Raw genomic sequence first — 17,439 nt, forward strand, 5'->3', positions numbered from 1 at the left:
CACAGAATCACAAATAAGATGCAAACTGTCACCAATTTTTTATAAGACCAAAAGGTGACATATAGTCTTCATCCTTTCTTTCTGTAGCCATTTATTTACTCGAAGATACTTCCTCTTTGCTACCACACATGACCAACATGAAATGACTTTAAAGGTGCAATTTAAAATCTGTTTTTTAAAAACTGTCACACTTGATTGGATTCTATTGCATCCCCCACTACCACTAAATATATATATATTTATTTATATATATTTATATATATAATATATATAAAATATTTGTTTTAAAAATTTAAAATTGTCACACAACAGGTCTAGGGGAAAGTTTCTTCTAATTATGACACCATATCATGCAGATCTGACCCAAACAGCATACTTTGTCACCACATTTAAAGCTGTGAAACTCATGAAACTCTTTTCAGTGACCCATAATTGGATTTCTTTTTAATTAGCATGTATTTGGCAAGTGCTTAACATTAATGGGGGGGGGGGAGACTTGGCTTCTAGTCATCATGTAAATAAGCACTGAATAAATTAATCTCAATTATTTTCCCCCCAGAGGAAATTGCAGGAATACCACCACGTGTCAAAATCTCTAGCTTTGATTTATTCTCAACTAGTTCACCATGGGTGTAAATATTAACAGTTTCATTTCTTCCCCCAGCCCTCACCCCATTCTCCCCCACCCCTTAAGCGCTATACTATTTGATGACTTTTTTGTTTGCCTAAAATCATTGTATTTTCAGGAAGCTTTTAAGCTAAGCCTCAACCCAGGAAGGGGGAGGGGGCTTAAGACCCATATAACAAACACAGGGAAAATGTCTTGAGTTACCCAGCTGAGACCAGTCCTCAGATTTGTAGATTTAGAATGGAAAAAACGTACATGGAAGTCATTGATAACATTGGAAAAGCTTGCATTGGAAACTCTCACCTTTTGAGCTGCTTTCGAGGGGCTCTTGTTCTTGCTGCCTTTGGGTCTTCCTCTGGGTCTCTTAGGAGAGGGCTCACAGGTTGGCTCCTGATTGTAAAGAGGAAAGACAAGCTGTTGTGGCTAAAGACCGGCTGAAAGAAATCCATCCTGACTCTGGCTGTGTCTTCTGCATATGCTGCTTAACCAACCTGCTGGAAGTCATTCGGTAAATGCATAGTTGGATGGTGGTGGTACAGCTTTGACCAAAGGGAAAAACATAGAGCCATAGTCTGAATCCCAGTGTTCAAGGAGGAAGCTATTTACCCTGTGAAAACTGGGTTGTATCTCCAAATCGGAATGACGGCAAACCCTGGGAGAGCCATTCTAGAAAAGCATATGATTTTAGAGCTACGAAGTAAAGTCTGCATGGCTATGATGCCCTTGGCAACTCACAGAAATAACAAACATTTTTATATGAGTACCACTACCCATTTCAAACAACAAAAACAATCGTGGATAGCTGGAAAGATAGACCAAAAAAAAAAAAAAAATGCATGGCCTGCAGTCACCTCTATGTGCCTGTGTTCCAGGTGGTTTAGGATTCAACCCACACATTCTGAGTGAAATGTTGGAGCGATTATCCAAACTCTTCAGCTCAGAATAATTCCACACCCCCTAAAAATTTCCAAATAATTATGGTAAATCTGAGGTGGGAGGTTTTGCTTGAATTATCTAGATAATTGCTTCAATTCTCCACTTCCTTTTGGAGAGACAGGCATGGTTTCCAGTCAAAATTCAAATATCTTTTTTTTTTTACAAAAATAAACATGTTGTCTTCAAAAACGTTTTTAAGAAAGAAACTCTTGGGCGGAGGAGGGGTGGACTGGGAAGAAAATCGGAGTAGTGGGGAGAAAAATCTAAGTATCTGGGAAAGAGAAATTGAAACAGCCACGAGGTCACCAGGTATATGAACGTTTTACTTTATTGGGTGCTAGGTTGAGTAGCCAATACTCAGTCAGCAGTTAAGAAAATGCGACGATAGATTCGCCGGGAACGCTGAGCGTCTCCCCGGTGAATCATCTGCTCTTGTTTCATTCAGACTGGGTGCTTAAATGAGCCTAATTACAACTCGTGAGCGTTCTCAATGGAAGTTCTCATTCTAGAGAGCGGGGGAGGGGGATAGCGGAGGGGGGTGCTTAGAAACTTCCATTGGATATTAGCGCCAGTGGGCACTTAGAGCAAACACATCGGAAACACATTTTTCTTTGTGAACTCGGCCTTAACTCAAAGGTAAAAACTCCCAGCCACCTCCGGATCCCATTGCGTTTTCCTTTAGACTTTGGGGGAGGGGGTACGATTAGTAGAATTCAGAAAACCTGGGTGGCTGGTGGGGAGCAAGGGGGTAGAGCGGAGACTTCCTGGGAGGTGTAAAACAGGATCCAAATGCACTGTAAAGTGTCGCTAAGGGCAGAGCGGGAAAACTCGGAGGCCTCTAGATTAGTTTGTTTCCTTTGATGTTTTCCAAAAGGTACACTCCTCATTTTCCTAAAACACACCAGCAAACATTCTTCGATTTCCCACCTAGCGCTTTGGGGGCAATTTGGGACTTTAGGATTATTTTCTAATCCGCTCGAGGGAGGCGATTTAAAGCAAAATTAGAAATGAGATTTTTTTTTTTTAAGGCCGGGAAGGGAGTTTAACTGTTCTCAATAGACGCGTCCCTAGGCTTGGAAATTACTACGGACGCCCCAACCCCCGCCCGCCCGCCCGCCCGCCCCCGGCCCTGAGCGCAACGCACAGCTCTGCAATAGCCGGCTGCACGCTTAATTAGTTGCATCCGCAGACAAAACCCTCCATTCCGCGGGGTCCTGGGTGCCCCTCGACCATCCCTTCCCAGCCCCCAGCCACTCGCCAAGGAGGACGCTAAAACTTAGGCTGCTCAGAGGCGCGGGATCAAGGAGCCAACGGGGGACCCGGCTCCTGGCGGGAAGCGACCCTAGCTACTGTGCACTCTCCTTCCAAAGCTCCCTGGGCGAAGCGCGTTTCCCGGGCCCGCGGGGGCCTGGGATCCCCCGGGCTCCCCTTCCCCGCCAGCCCGGAAGGCTTCAGCAGCTCGGCGGGCTTTTAAAGATCCCGAGGAGCAACCGGAGGGCAGTAGGCTCCGCACGCGTTCTTTGTCGGGAGGGCGCGAGCCTTGGGCCATGGAGTGTGGGGAGGGCACCGAGGAGACAGCCGAGGCGCACCAGCCTCCTGCGGAACGGCGGCCCCGAGAAGCTGGAGGAAGCCGCGGGACTCAGAGCCTCCGACTCGCCGCGTCCTGACCCTCCTGAACGCCCCAGTCGCCCGGTCGCCAAAAGCGGCTGACAAAGCGACGCTTTTAATCCGTGGGACCCCAGAGGCTCGTTGTCCCCCCAGCCACGCCGCGCCGCTCCAGGACTGCTCACAATAGCGAAAGTCCCGGTCCACGCCTCGCGCGACCCTACCTCCCGCCCGGTGGCTGCAGCGAGCCGCGGGACCCCCAGCTCCTGGAGCCTTGGGGCGCGGGGACAAGGGAAGACTGCGCGGGGACATGGGAAGACTGCTCTGCTCACTCGCCAGGGGGACTCAGTCTCCCGCCCACCTACACCCGGGTGGCGGGCGGGCTAGCTTGCGCCGCCGTGGCCGCTGCGCTCCCGCGCTCCGGTCGCCCGGCGTGTCGCGGGGCCCCGGGGCAGAGGCGTCGCGGGTGGGCTGAGTGGCCCCTCCGCGCCGGCGTACTGACTTGCGGCTGCTTCCTGGGTCGGCCGCGTCCTCGCTTCTGTGGCGCCGGGGTGGCAGGTTGTCCCTGGGCTGATGTGGACGGCTGCCCGGCGCCCTCACCGCGTGCGCTCATCCTGCCTCCCGCCGCCGCTACCGCTGCCTCCGCCGGTACCGCCGCTGCAGCCGCTCGGCCTCCGCTGCCTCGGATCCGCCCAACACCTTTCGGGAGACGGGATGGAGAGAGCTGGAGAGGGCAGGGGCGGCGAGAGCGGGCGAGCTGGCGCGCGCTGGGGGCTGCTGCTGCTTAGGCTGCCGCCGCTGCCACCACCAACACCGGACGTCCAGCAGCTGCCAAAAAGAGAGAGGGGAGGGAGGAAGAGTGGAGGAGGAGGAGAGGAGGAGGAAAGGAGGAGGAAAGGAGGAGGCGCTGCGGGCGGTGGGTGGCGGAGGTGGAGGTGGAGGTGGAGGTAGCGAGAGGAGGCGGGAAGCGAGGGAGAGGGAGAGTTGGAGGTGGAGAGGGTTCCTCTCTCCGCTACGGCTCGGGAGTTGTGGGTACTGGGACGCTCGGCAGCGGCTTGGAATGGGAAGAGACTTGGAGTGAATTGTGTCCCTTGAAATGTTAGGCGGGGAAAGAATTCCTCCTCCTCTCCCCCACCCCAGAGGGAGAGAGGGAGAGGGAGGGAGAGAAGAAAGGAGGGGGGAGGGAGACAGAGACACGGAGAGACACAGGGAGAGGGACAGAGACAGAAAAACACAGAGAGAAGACAGACGGGGAGACAGAGACAAAGAGACAGAACGAGACAGAAACAGAGACTGTGCGGTCAGAAAGCAAGGAGAGAGTGGGAAGGTTCTGCCGGGATCCAGTGGGGCACTCAGCTCTACTCCAGCAAGGAACAGAGCAGTGGGTGGCACCGCGCCTCCTCGGGTGGCGGGGTCAGGCGGCGGCGGCGGCCCTGCCGAGACGCAGAGGGACAAGCTGCTGGCCTCTGCGTTCTGCACCCGGAGCGCCCAGCCCGGGATGCAAGTTTTCTGAGTTACTGCCCCGGATCCAAGGGGGATGAGTGTGTGCGTGTGCTCGCGCGCGGGTGTGTGTGTATGTGTGTGAGTGTGTGTACGCGCGCTTGCACTTGCGGAGGAGGTGGCGGGAGTGGGGAGTGCCCACCTCTGATCGTGGGTGGATAAAGGGGAGGGGGCTGCAGGAGAAGCAAGGGGAGGGGGCAGGCCAGGCCAGGCGGACCGCCGAGCCGAGGCGCCTGGCCGCCGGCCAGAGGCAACGTTCGAAACACAACTGCCTGGGCAGCGGCGGAGGCGGCGGAGGCGCCCGGGTGCCACCCGGAGCCCTGGCTCACATGCTCCCGCCTGCAGTGGGGTTAAAGAGACAGGGCTTAGACTCGCCGCCGGAGGCCACCCCTGGGCGGTTGTCCTAGGAAGGAAAGAGAAAATGACCATCTCAGAGTTACCCTAGGAAGCTTGGCCTCTACCTGCGCTTCCACCGAGCCGTGCCCGAAGTTTCCAGAAGCATTCAGGGTCAATCGCCGCTGTCTAGTATTTCAGCCCCGGGGAATGGGTGGCCAAGGAGTCGGAGCGCCACCCCACCCCCCATCCCCGACTCTGCTCCACTGAGAAGAGCCCTCACCCCAGAGCGCACGGGCCGGCGCACAAACACAGCGTGCACGAAGATACACGCGCCCACGGGTGTGACCGCAGACATGCTTGCACGCAGATGCACGTGTGCGCGCACACACACTTCACTGGTAAACACGCACGAAAACTCCTGCCCATCCACACTTCCAGGCACACGATGGTGCCAGCAATTACATTCTCAATAAATGCACACATTTGCACACCGTACACAGGAACATCGAGCGTGCCAGCTTCTTCGTGGAGCTTTTTTCCCCTCCGGGACTGACTACTGGAGCAGACGCTGTGCACCCATGTTCGAACGCCTATAGAGTATAAAAAATATTACAGATTCCTTACCCCTCCTCCGCACCAATTGCCTAGCTCTTCCTGAAGTTTACCTTTATTTTAACCCTCTCCCTCAGAATTCCTTTCTGCCAAATCCTAATTTTATAGTCTGGGCTGTTTCTAAGTTATGCGAGCACCATCGTGACCACAGTCGGATTTTGAAAGTCGTAGAACGTTCTAAAATGTACCTCTTTTTCATCCTTGAATAACACAAAACTGAAAGGGGAAGAAAAGGAAAATCTTAGGGTCAGATTTTCACACATCACACCCAAAATTGTGTTGGACTGACTCCAAAATAAAAATGTTCACTCGGTGAAGAATTTTTTTTCTTACAAAGATATAGACCACCCTGGAATAAAAACGCCTTCTTTACAGCCCTAAACCCAGGATCTAGTCTCTGCTAGGTTCCGCTGTACTTGAGGCACGTATAAATGTCGGCTTGGGCGCGACCGTGCTGATTGGTCAACGTTGCCGTTTTAAATCCCTTTCCAGCTGCCCTCTGCAGAGTTGGGACACTTCACATTGAGTGCTCTGCAGGAACCCAGGGCTGGCGTTGAGTCTGGGAACGCTTAGCTCTGATGGAGAGGAAGAGCCCCCCATACCTCCAGATGGAGCCCAGCAACTGAATGACGAGGGAGGGGTCTAACAGGAACCCAAGGTTTTGTCAGGGCTTGGGTGAAAGATGGTATCTTCATCAAAGGGGCTGAAATTTCACCTTCTCACGAGTGCACTGACATTTCCTAGCCGAGGAGTTTGCACGTTTCCTCTGTGTGTGTGTGTGTGTGTGTGTGTGTGTGTGTGTGTGTGTGATTGCACTTACTTTTTGATGCGTGCATTTTACATACATGCATAATATAGGCTTCTGTTTTGATTTTTGTTTGGTTACGATTTGCCAGAAGGACAGGCAAAGTTTTAGGGGATGGATTTAAGCAACAGTCACCCAGGATTTCAGTCAGCTAATTTTATGCTGAGAATCACATTATCTCCCTGGATCTTTGTTTGTTTGTTTGTTTAAAGCACAAATGCTAGCAAGAGATTCCCACCCCGGGTGGGGTGAGATGGCACTGGCGAGCTTTGAACTGGTTGTTGTGTGGCTAGTGTGTGTGTGTGTGTGTGTGTGTGTGTGTGTGTGTGTGTGTGTGTTGGTTTTAGGTTTTGCTTTGGGTTTTTTGTTGTCATTGTTGTTGTTTTGCATTAACCTAGAATCTAAGAGAAGCGCATAAAAATTGGGACATCCAGTCAATTGTTTTCATTCCATTTCGTTCTCAGATGTGAGCCCTTTTGAGTTTATAGAGACAAGGATATAAACAAGTTTTTCCTTAGATTTTATCTAGTTAGCCTTATACATTGTTATTCTTTGATGCCTAATCCTTTCAAGTTACTGTATACTTCTTTTCTTTTAGGCAAAGCATAAAAGCTTGTTTTAAAATTATCAAGATTTTATTATTGAAGTGGTATCTTTATATGACAGTTTTTAAATTAAGCTCAATGGTTATATTTTTGTCTTGAGGAAACATTTTCTCATTCACATTTAAGTTTAATCCCCAAATTTAAGTTTCTCGATCGTTCGGTCCTCTCTATCCTCTCTGTAGCAATCATTCATTCCAGGTTGAGCTTTTCTACACTAAATCACTCCTTTTCTCCTTCACCTGCCATCAAACCGAGTATCAGCACACTAGGTGTATGTCAATAAGCCTTCTCCTGATCTGTGACACAGACTTTAGACTGAAGTTTAGCTCAGGCAAGGAAGTGCATTAGTGGTTGGTAAAATCCAACAAGAGGACTCAGAACACAGTTTTAAAAATAACTGAGATACTATAGAAAATTTGGGTCCAAGTGTTTCTCATTGAATTCTCTGCACAAGCATAAAATTGCTCTAAGATCTCCTACTCCATGCTTTACATGCTTTACAGACTGGGGTGCACCTGGGGAAGTGGTGGCACGTGCCTTTGATCCCAACACTCAGGAGGCAGGCACAGGCAGATCTTTTCCAGTTCAAGGCCAGCCTGGTCTACAGAGCAACCCTGTCTTGGGGGAAGGTGGGGAGAAAGAAGAAAAGAAAGAAAGAAAATTTGGGTGCTCAGAATTCACAATGTCTGCTATGGCATAACAGGCAAAATCGTTCTTATTTTACCCTTGACACAAAGGACATACTAAGTTTGCAGACAGTACTTGTTGATAGTGGGTCACAATGAGACACTTCTAAAGGCAACTGGATGGGAATGCTTTTTAGCCCTGTCTTGACAACCTGTGTGACATTTAGTCCTCTCGACTTTTCTCATGATTATATGAAAATTGCTTGTATAGTCCCCGAAGACAGACAGCGTGTCGGCCATTGCCTCATCCCTGTTTCTGTCTCACTCATGTTATCTAAATGTTATTTCCTTCATAGCAAACTTTTGGTGATCATTATTAATTCATTACTAAGACAAAGGTCATTTTAATACAGTTACAATGTTATAAAACATACCACACAGGATAAGAGAAGTACCCTGCAGCAAGACATCTTCATTCTTCTCAAAGGAAGATTCAGCTGTGATGAGGAGATCAGGGCTCTCAAGATTTACCCAACATGATGTTTACATTTTAACATATTCACATGTCAGAAATAGCTTGTAGGTTTCCTCTCAGAACTTCCGGAATTCATTATGGACACATCTTACTATATGGGATCACTCTAACCAGGTATTTTGGAAGTGACTCCGTATGGGGTGGCAAAAGTGTAGCCAATATTTACTAAACAATTTCATGCATATATAAACTAACTTAGTAATAGTACAATGTTTCTCTCTGTCTTTAGGGGCTCTCATTATAGTTGTGCTGAAAAACATTTCGAGTGTTTAAAATGAGCGCATTTGCATGGCTCAGACCCAGTTGTGTTTCTTGGTGCTTGGTGTTCAGTAAACTGTAGGAAAGCTCACCTCCGCTGGCTTCCTGTGATGTCACAATGAAGGACTACTTGCTACCAAGGTAGGCTTCCAGTGGTGACGATGGGGTGGGCACATCATTGGAGAATTACCAAGCAAAATAAGTTTGTTTTCAACAAAGTTTGAGTTCGAATGAATTGACTGTATACTGACCTGATTTTGCCCTATGCTATCTGTCTTTCTCCCAGGATTCAGAGGTACGTTATCCAGAAAGACACTTGAAGTTCATAGTGTGCTAAATACTTCCAAGTGTTTATTCTCTATGTCCCCCGTAGTTTACTCGAAATCTATTTATTGAATGCCTAACATGTAGTATTGGCAAAAGTCATGGAAGGGAGATAATTTTTTCTGCCTCATCTTAACAGATGAAGCCAGACTTTGGAAGTTCAAGGAAGATGCAACTTGTCGCAAGTCTGAGGGTGGACAGGCTATGTGACAGGGAATGTGGATGTATTTAGGAACTGGGGGCAGCTTTATATTAACTGCCAGCAAGGGTTCTCCAAATGAGAAGCAAGCGGTCAGTTCTTCCAACAGCAAGAACAGAGTTTGAAATCGGACCCACCTCTTCCCCAGAACCTTGTTGAAAACAGCCCAGCATGTTGACAATTTCACAGGGACCTCAGCCATTGGATAACTGACTTCTGACTTACAACATGGTGAGCAAATCACTCACTGATATGCCAGTTACTGACTTTGTTTGTTGTGCCACAAGGGAGAATTAAAGCAGAGTGATTTGGAGCACAGTTACTCACATGCTTATGTTGAGTTGTTCTCCCTGCAATAGCACCTCTCCTCCCCCTCCCCCCTCCTCCCTCCCCCTCTCCTCCCTTCCCCCATAAGACACTTGAGCCCATAGAGAAGCTGTAACCAGGAAAAAAAAAAAAAAGCAAAGCATTGATTTATTCACTTTCTATCTCTTTCAGCCTCATCTCCGTGTCTGCTTACTCCTAAATAAAATAGAAATATAAATCCGTGCTTCAGAGTTATCTATTGTCTATGACCCAGACTAAAGCACCAAGAAATTCAAATTCAGCTTAAACATGTTGGTAGCCAGCATGGTGCCTTGTGCCTTCAATCCCAGCATTGGGAGGAGGAGGAAGGCAGATCTCTGAGTCTGAAGCCAGACTGGTCTACAGAGAAAGTTCTAGGCAGCACTACATACACAGTGAGACCCTCCCTTTTCAACACAAACAAACAAACAAACAAAACAAAACAAAACAGGAAACAAAAGCCAGGGCTGTAAGACTCTGGGAGCTAGGGAAAGATTCCCATCAATTCATGCATGTAATTCTAAATCTTCCCAATCCCTTCGTTTAAACTAACCCAGGATGGTGGGAACGGAGATGTAGAGGGGATATGATCTCTGCCTCATTCACACACTGTCTTAGTCAGGGTTTCACTGCTGTGAACAGACACCATAACCAAGGCAACTCGTATAAGGACAACATTTAATTGGGGCTGGCTTACAGGTTCAGGGGTTCAGCCCATTACCATCAAGGCGGGAGCAGCATCCAGGCAGGCCTGGTAGAGCTGAGAGTTCCACGTCTTCATCTGAAGGCTACTAGTGTAAGACTGGCTTCCAGGCAGCTAGGAAAAGGGACCTAAAGCCCACATCCACAGTGACACACCTATTCCAACAAGGCTTCACCTCCAAATAGTGCCATTCCCTGGCCCAAGCATATACAAACCTACACACACACACTACCATGCACACAGACACAAACACACACGGTTTTTGTTTAAGAACTATGTTTTTGGATGGATCATTAGGTTTGGAATGTGACCCACCATTGTCACTTAAAAACTAGATTTGATAGACACAGATTCCAATTAGTAGTCCCAATGTGCAAGTAAAACCTCATGTGGCTTTTATCTGGGATTTCCCCGTATCCTGGAATAAGTATCCCTTCCTCTCCATCCCTCATCCCTACAGTTCTGCCTTCTTGTTGGTCCCTGCTTTGTCTGCACCACACTCAGAGCCTCTCCATTCCTATTTAGATGGCTCCCTCACCAGTGTCCCTGATGTAGCCTTTAGTCTCATCCTTTGTTAACCCACTCTCATGTGATTTCTACAAGAATCTCTCTTTTAATAATTTATAATTTTTAATAATAAAAATTCATCTTTATTTTGATCCACGGTCCTGGTGTAGAGCGAGGGCTAGCCTCCAACTCTTGTTCTTTTCTTCCTCAGGCACGCTCTATCATACTTGGTTTGATAAGCTTTTCTTCGTGTTTATTTTTTCTTTAGTTATTTATTTCCTATCACAAATGTAACTGAAAGAGGCACTGATGGACTTATAGGGCTTAGAAAAGTCATGGGAAAATATCTCATTATCTTATCACGCCGAGATAACCCTAAAACATGTTAGCCCTTCTAGAATTAGATGAACAAATACAGGTTCATACTGTACCTCTGATTTCATAGCTTGTTTTCACCTAGATAACATGCTGTACATGTTTTTCACATTAATAAATATTCATATACAACATTACTTCTCTTGGCCCCATTGTGTGTGTGTGTGTGTGTATTCTAATTTACATATAAAACAGAGCATATAGAACAGAGCACCTGGAATTAAGTAAGCATTTAATAGTGGTGTTCACGACATCCTTGTGGAGAGTTAAAGAAATATGGCTTGGTTGTTGTGCATTCCTTTGTGCTGACACTGACTTCAAAGGTGGTCTCTTTTATCAGCATCCTGGTATAATTTTCAAATTTTCAGATGTCCTAGAGGCAGAAAGGATCACTAACTCTACCAGTGCTCAAATTAAGAGTCAAGACCCATTCAGCCAACCATAATACAATCTAAGAAAAAGAATGTAGTGTCTATTATTGGTTTCCCAGGATGGGGGAAGTCAGCATGCCAGCATGTGGCAGGAAAGAGACCTACAAACAGCCTCTGTGATTACTCAAAAGACTGGAAAGCCGAGCCTATTATGTATTTCTGTATGTATCCGTGTAATTTACCAAAAGGACACTCATGGAATTAAGGTGGAAATTTGATCAGCCATAAGACGCTGCATCTCCTGCTCTTTTGGGGGTGATCAGGGGAAACAGAGGCAGAAGTCTTTGAGAAGGCTTCTGCAAAAGCTCTTTAAAGAGCGGATTCAGCTGGGAGGGATCGTGCAACGTCCTTCGGACCTCCTCCTTATTTTCTTTCTGTTTCCAGTCAGGAATGCAAACAAGATAAGTAAAGTTCCAGAAAGCATCTCTGAGATTGTGAAGCAGCCACACTAAGGGTAGTGGAGAAGAAACACAGAAAGAGAATTCTGTTCTGCTTACTTGTGGGGTTACTCTCCCAGCCCTGCCCTGACCTGCTGACCTCGACACTGAATTTATGAGCAACGGCTTTGATCCCCTTTGAGCCACTTCAGTTCTCTTGGCATCTCCAGTCTCTGTCAGGTACAACCAACCGTAATTGCCAATTGGTAGATTCAGACACTGTATGCTTGGCATAAGTTACAGAACACTTCTGATACTTCTTTTCTAGCCTTTAACTCATAAATTTTATTTTAGCAGTGTCTCAGGATAATAGCAGAATTGAACAGAAAATCCTCCATGTCCTTTCATGTGCACACAACTATGGATGCTGGTACCAGTGTCAAACCTGTGTTAATGTACCGCCAGTAACAGAGTCACCCTGTGACACCAATATACCCTGTGTCGTTGTCCCCAAATATGTGTTTCCACCTCAACAGTCTCCTGCACAGTGAGATTCACTGGCCAAAAATTCTCTGTGGTTCTGCCTAGATAGCCCTCTCTCCCCAGTGATCCAAGGCAACCATAAGTCTTTTTACTATCTGCTCAGCTCTGTTTTTTTTCTAGATTTTTAGATTTTTCTTCCATCACTTAGAGGCATTTAAGAGTCTTCTGTGCCTTCTCAGTCTCAACACTGAGTGATAATTCTATTGGCCTAGAGGTATAGATATTTGAGTCTTTTGCAGACTGGAGTGTCTTTTATTTTTCTCTTTTTTCTTTTCCTTTTTGCTTAAAGTTTGGGCAATTGTGAAGATCAGTGCATTTCTTAGTCTTTGTACTATTGTTGTGAAAAGGCACCATGACCAAGGCAAGTCTTTATCCAAGGAAAACATTTAATTGGGATCTGCTCTCAGAGGCTTGTCATCATCATGGTGGGGAGCATGGTGCAGGTGGGCTGCAGAGCCCCTTGACACACTTCCTCCACCAAGGCCACACTTCCTAAACCTTCTAATCCTAACAAAAGTTCCTCTCCCTGGTGACTAAGCATTCAATTATATGAGCCTTTGTGGACCATTCTTATTCAAACCACCCATTTCAATCCCTGGCCTCCCATGGGCTTATAGCCATATCATAATGCAAAATGCATTTAATCCAACTGCAAAAGTCCCCATAGTCTTTTACAGTTTCAACACTGTTTAAAAGCCAGAAGTTTGGAGAGTCGGAGCAAGCCCTTAACTGTAAACCACTGTAAAATCAATTTTTTTTTAAAGAAGCTCTCTTACTTCCAGCATTCAATGGCATGGAATATACATTTACCATTCCAAAGAGAAGAGAGGAAGCACAGCGAGGAAAGACTGGACCAAAGCAAGACGGAACTGCTACTGCTTAACCTCCAAACTCTGCATCTCCATGTCTGATGTCCCATTCTTCGATTCACCAACTCCTTCCAGCTTTGTTGACTGGTTGCAACACACTTCCCTCTCTTGGGCTTGTTTCACAAGCTGCCTATAGCTTTCTTCCCTTGGCAGGAATCCTGTGACTCTGGCATCTCAAACATCTTGGGATCTCCAACAGAATCCAGGCTTTACCTCGTAGCTTCACACAGTGTCCTTTCTGAGGCTCCATGCAGTGACACCCCTAACACTCACTATGGCTTTCCTAACTCACAGAGGGAGAGTCTCAAACCCTTCTTTATTTATATCCTTGACTCTCGAGCCAGAACCATGTGGCAAAGCTCTACTGCTTACTAAGGCTGAAACTTGCCCCACTCCCTTCAATTACACTTATATCAGTTTTTGTTCTTTTGTTTTCTTCATTACCTAAACTTTTCTTTACTACCTTTTTACAAGCTGAAAGCCAAGTTTTAAGGGTAGAGTTTTGCCTCAAGGTTCCCACTTCCTTTATTCCCTTTAGCATCAGGCTTGTCTTTAAACTTTAAATTTCCTTGAGCACAGGACTGACTCCAGCAAAACACTTCCCCATGTCCCCTTTCTCCTCAAACTGTACATTTTGCCTTTTCCTTGCTGTTTGCTATTCACAGGACACAGTCAATATTAGGCTGTCCTCAAACTTTCTCTACCAATGCCTTTAATACAAAACTCTTTCAATTTAGCCTCAGACAGATTTTTAGGGCAAGGTTCAAAGAGCAGCCACATCATTTGTCAAAATATCACAAGAATGATTTCTAGGCCACTTTCTAATATCGGTCCCCTCTGAACTCTTTTAAGCTGGACTCCAATAGGTCACATCACTCTCAGCACAGCCTATGCTCCTATCAGGATTCCCCAGAAAGCTTTGCTAAAAGTGTTCAACTGCTTTTCCAGTCCAAAATCCTCAAGTCTTCCATAGGTATCGAAACAACACCATAGGTCAGGCCTGTCACAGCAACACCCCACTCCTGGTACCGATTTCTATCTTAGTCACTTTGCTATTCGTGTGACGAGATGCCATGAATAAGGTAATTATTATAAAAGAATAAGAATAAGAGGAAGATGAGGAAGAAGAGGAGAAAGAGGAGGAAGAGGAAGAGGAGGAGGAGGAGGAAGTATTTAACTTGGGACTCACTCATCTTTTCAGTCCCCTATATTTATTTTGAGACAGGGTCTCCTTTATTTGTACAGCTGGCTTTGAAACTGTCTTACAGTCTAACAATGCTTTGAAGCTGCAATCTTCCTACCTTAGCCTCCCAAGTTACTAGGATTGCAGGTCTGTGCCTTCAGTTGCAGGTGAATATTGAAGCATACATGAGTTTTTCCTTTGACAGTTGTGGGGCACAGAGATCATGCCACCAGAGGAATTGGCATAGACCTGGGGAGGTAGAGCAAGCTCAAATCCTGGAAATCTGAAAGTTGAGACCAGCAGGAGTGGGACTAACTCCCTCTCTGTTCCCATGCTTGCCTTGGGGCATGTAACCCAGAGACTCCCAACCAGGTGATCACAAGTAGTCAGTCACATAGCACAGCACCTGGAATGCTTCTCCATGCTAATGAGGCATCTCTGTACCTTAGGCTTTCAGCCAATGACTTTTTCCCCTCCTTGGATAGTTTCACATGCTTCTCCAAAAACTATATAACCCTTGCTTCACCCTGAATAAAATGCATGTGTTCAAGCCCACCCACAAAACCACTGTGTGTGTGTGTGTGTGTGTGTGTGTGTGTGTGTGTGTGTGTGTGTGTACAAGCTAAGATCATCTCCGAGGCTGTCAGAGAAGGCCTTTGCCTAAAGGAGCCATAACATGAAGAGGACACCTCCTTCTCCTGCACTTGCTCCCAACCTGACCAGGATCCTGCTTACCAAGGACTCTGCTTCACTCTTTCCTGACCTGAAGGGCAGCAGTCTTTGATGACACAAAGGGAAGAGGTAGACTGCATACCCCAGCCATTCTGGACTTTGCCCTGTCCTCTCCAAGCCAGTGTATCCAGACACCCTGAGAGGAGAGGCAGAACACAGAACCTCAGACACTTAAGGGAAGTAGTAGAAGAAAATCAAATTTATCACCTGAACATGTTTTTTTTTCTATCTTTTCTTTTTTTAAGATTTACAATGAGTACTCTGTCACCGTCTTCAGACACACCAGAAGAAGGCATCAGATCCCATTACAGCCAGTTGCAAGCCACCATGTGGTTGCTGGGAATTAAACTCAGGACCTCTGGAAGAACAGTCAGTGCTCTTAACTGCTGAGCCATCTCCCAGCCCCCACCTGAAAATTCTTAAGTAAAATCATCTTGGTTTGGATGAGAAACACAGGCTTGGTTATTTAGATGCTTAATTCCTAGTTAGCGGTACTGCTTGGGAAGGTTTAGGAGGTAAAGCCTCACTGGTGAAAATACATCAATGGAGGCAGGTTTTGAGAGTTCATGACCTTCACCTGCTTTCAGTTTGCTCCCTCTGCTTCTTATTGAGGTTAAATATGTTGGGTCTCAGCTTCCTGTTCCTGTCACATGCCTGCTGCTTGCTTCCACGTTTCCCCACCAAGACACACTTTTATTCCTCTAGAACCATGTCTCCCTATGTACTCCTTCTACAGGTTGCCTCAGGCATGTTTCCAGCAACAAGAAGTAACTAATAAAATCCTCTACTATAGACACTTAGCCTTCCACACTAAGAATCCCATGTCCTGACATTCAATCAACAACTAATCTTATTTTTCATCTGTGTAGAATATGTACAGACTTTCTGCATAGGATATGTACAGACTTTCTTCTTGACGATATTCCTTAAACAATGCAACAAGCATGTGTTTACAAAGTATCTACGTTGTGTCAGGTATTATTATTATAAGCAATTTAGAGAAGCTTCAAGGGTAGTAGAAGGTGTTTATAGGTCTTACACACCATTTTGTAAGGGACTTGAGCATCAGCGGATTTCGTCATCTGCAGGAAGTTCCAGAGAAAGTTCTTTGCAGACATCAGGAGGCAACTGTGTGCATCCTAGGTGAACATTGCCTGTGTCGAGTGTAACAAATATATTTGTTACAAAGAGAAATTTGTATATTTGTTGCAAAACATCCATTGCCCCGAGAACCAACTGTAGCTGTAGGATATGAGTCTAAGTGGTAAACAGGAAGGACTGATAAGAGTAAATAACTGAGCATCCACTTGGTGTCAAGCCTTGCTTTGGACAACAGCCAAAGGTTAGAGAAGAACAAAGGAGAAAGAAGGAAATAAAAGCACGTCAGACCTGGAGGCGGGTTCCATCTCCAAAACACTGATCAAATGGCCAAGAGTTACATGTAGACAAGTTAGTATAAGGTAAAGCAGAAGACAAGAATAACCACTGAGTATGTGTTGAGCACAAGGAACATGGTAAACTACTTGTGGGTAATGGTCCTCCAGAGGGTCTTGGAGGACAGCTAGGCACAGAGGTGGGCAATGGAATTTTAGGGAGGATTCTGAGGAAAAGTTGCTGGAATGCAAACCTGAAACCACGCACCAGAGAGGTTTTGCTTGTCTGTTAGGCAGAAGGCAGCTGGAAACAATTCCCGGCAGATGGTCCTTGGGAAGCACTGAGTCACAAAGGCTGAGGATAGAGATCCCACAAGTTCATAGGAACAGAGGTGCTGAGCTACCTACATGCGCGTAGCATTGAGGAGTTATTGTCACGGCAGGGCTGAAGGAGAGGGAGGAAGTCATGCTGTAGTCCTGGGCACAAGTGGAGGAGCCATGCTGAAAGGAGCCCAAGCTATATTGGTAGGAGCCCAGGCCAGGACAAGTATGTGACCAGTGTCAGAGAGGAGGCTCTAGTGAAGCGACGAGGTGAGAAAAGTACCTTGACCTCTCCCACTTTTTCTTCAAAGTTCTTAGGTCACGCTTACCATTGCTCAAACTCAAGGACAGCCATGGTTAAGGAATCCTGCGTGACTGAGACCACCAGCCTGAGCCTCTGAGCCATCAGTTCCCAACCTGTGGCTCACGACCCCTTTAGCAAACCTCTACCTCTGAAAATATTTACATTTCGATTCACAACAGTAGCAAAACTACAGTTATGAAGTAGCAACAAAAAAGTGTTATGGTTATTGGACGGGGTGGGGGAATCACCACAACAGGAGGAGCTGTGTAAAGGGTCATAGCCTTAGGGAGGTTGAGAACTACTGCTCTAAGTATAGAACAGAACAGAGCACTGAGAGATGAGTTTGGGAAAAGAACAAATGGTCTCCAGACAGGATATGGCTGTTATTGCCTTGAGATAAGAGTGGT

At 46.5% G+C, this 17,439-nt stretch overlaps 1 protein-coding gene and 1 long non-coding RNA gene across 5 annotated transcripts in view; one reads left to right on the forward strand and one right to left on the reverse strand.

Moving 5' to 3' along the window:
* Hmga2 (high mobility group AT-hook 2) overlaps positions 1-4,197 on the reverse strand; it is a 114,646-nt gene extending 110,449 nt beyond the window's left edge. The window contains exons 1-2 of the mRNA NM_032070.2: positions 3,672-4,197; positions 932-1,018 (exon numbers count right to left, since the gene is read on the reverse strand). Of these exons, the coding sequence (NP_114459.1) occupies positions 932-1,018; positions 3,672-3,782 (198 nt within the window). The 5' untranslated portion in view covers positions 3,783-4,197. The remainder of the gene's footprint in view (positions 1-931; positions 1,019-3,671) is intronic.
* A 1,923-nt stretch (positions 4,198-6,120) lies between these two features.
* LOC102547249 (uncharacterized) lies at positions 6,121-9,517 on the forward strand. Of its 4 annotated transcripts, XR_015624711.1 has the most exons (4): positions 6,121-8,302; positions 8,418-8,587; positions 8,910-9,200; positions 9,468-9,517. It is a non-coding gene; the product is annotated as an uncharacterized LOC102547249 (long non-coding RNA). The 4 variants fall into 4 exon arrangements; XR_015624709.1 differs by lacking the exon at positions 6,121-8,302 and having other exon boundaries at positions 8,586-8,741; XR_015624710.1 differs by lacking the exons at positions 6,121-8,302; positions 8,418-8,587 and adding an exon at positions 8,601-8,741 and having other exon boundaries at positions 9,003-9,200.
* Positions 9,518-17,439: the final 7,922 nt, after the last annotated feature.

Source organism: Rattus norvegicus, chromosome 7 (genome assembly GCF_021556685.1).
Source record: "Rattus norvegicus strain SHRSP/BbbUtx chromosome 7, alternate assembly SHRSP_T2T, whole genome shotgun sequence".
Lineage (NCBI taxonomy): Eukaryota > Metazoa > Chordata > Mammalia > Rodentia > Muridae > Rattus > Rattus norvegicus.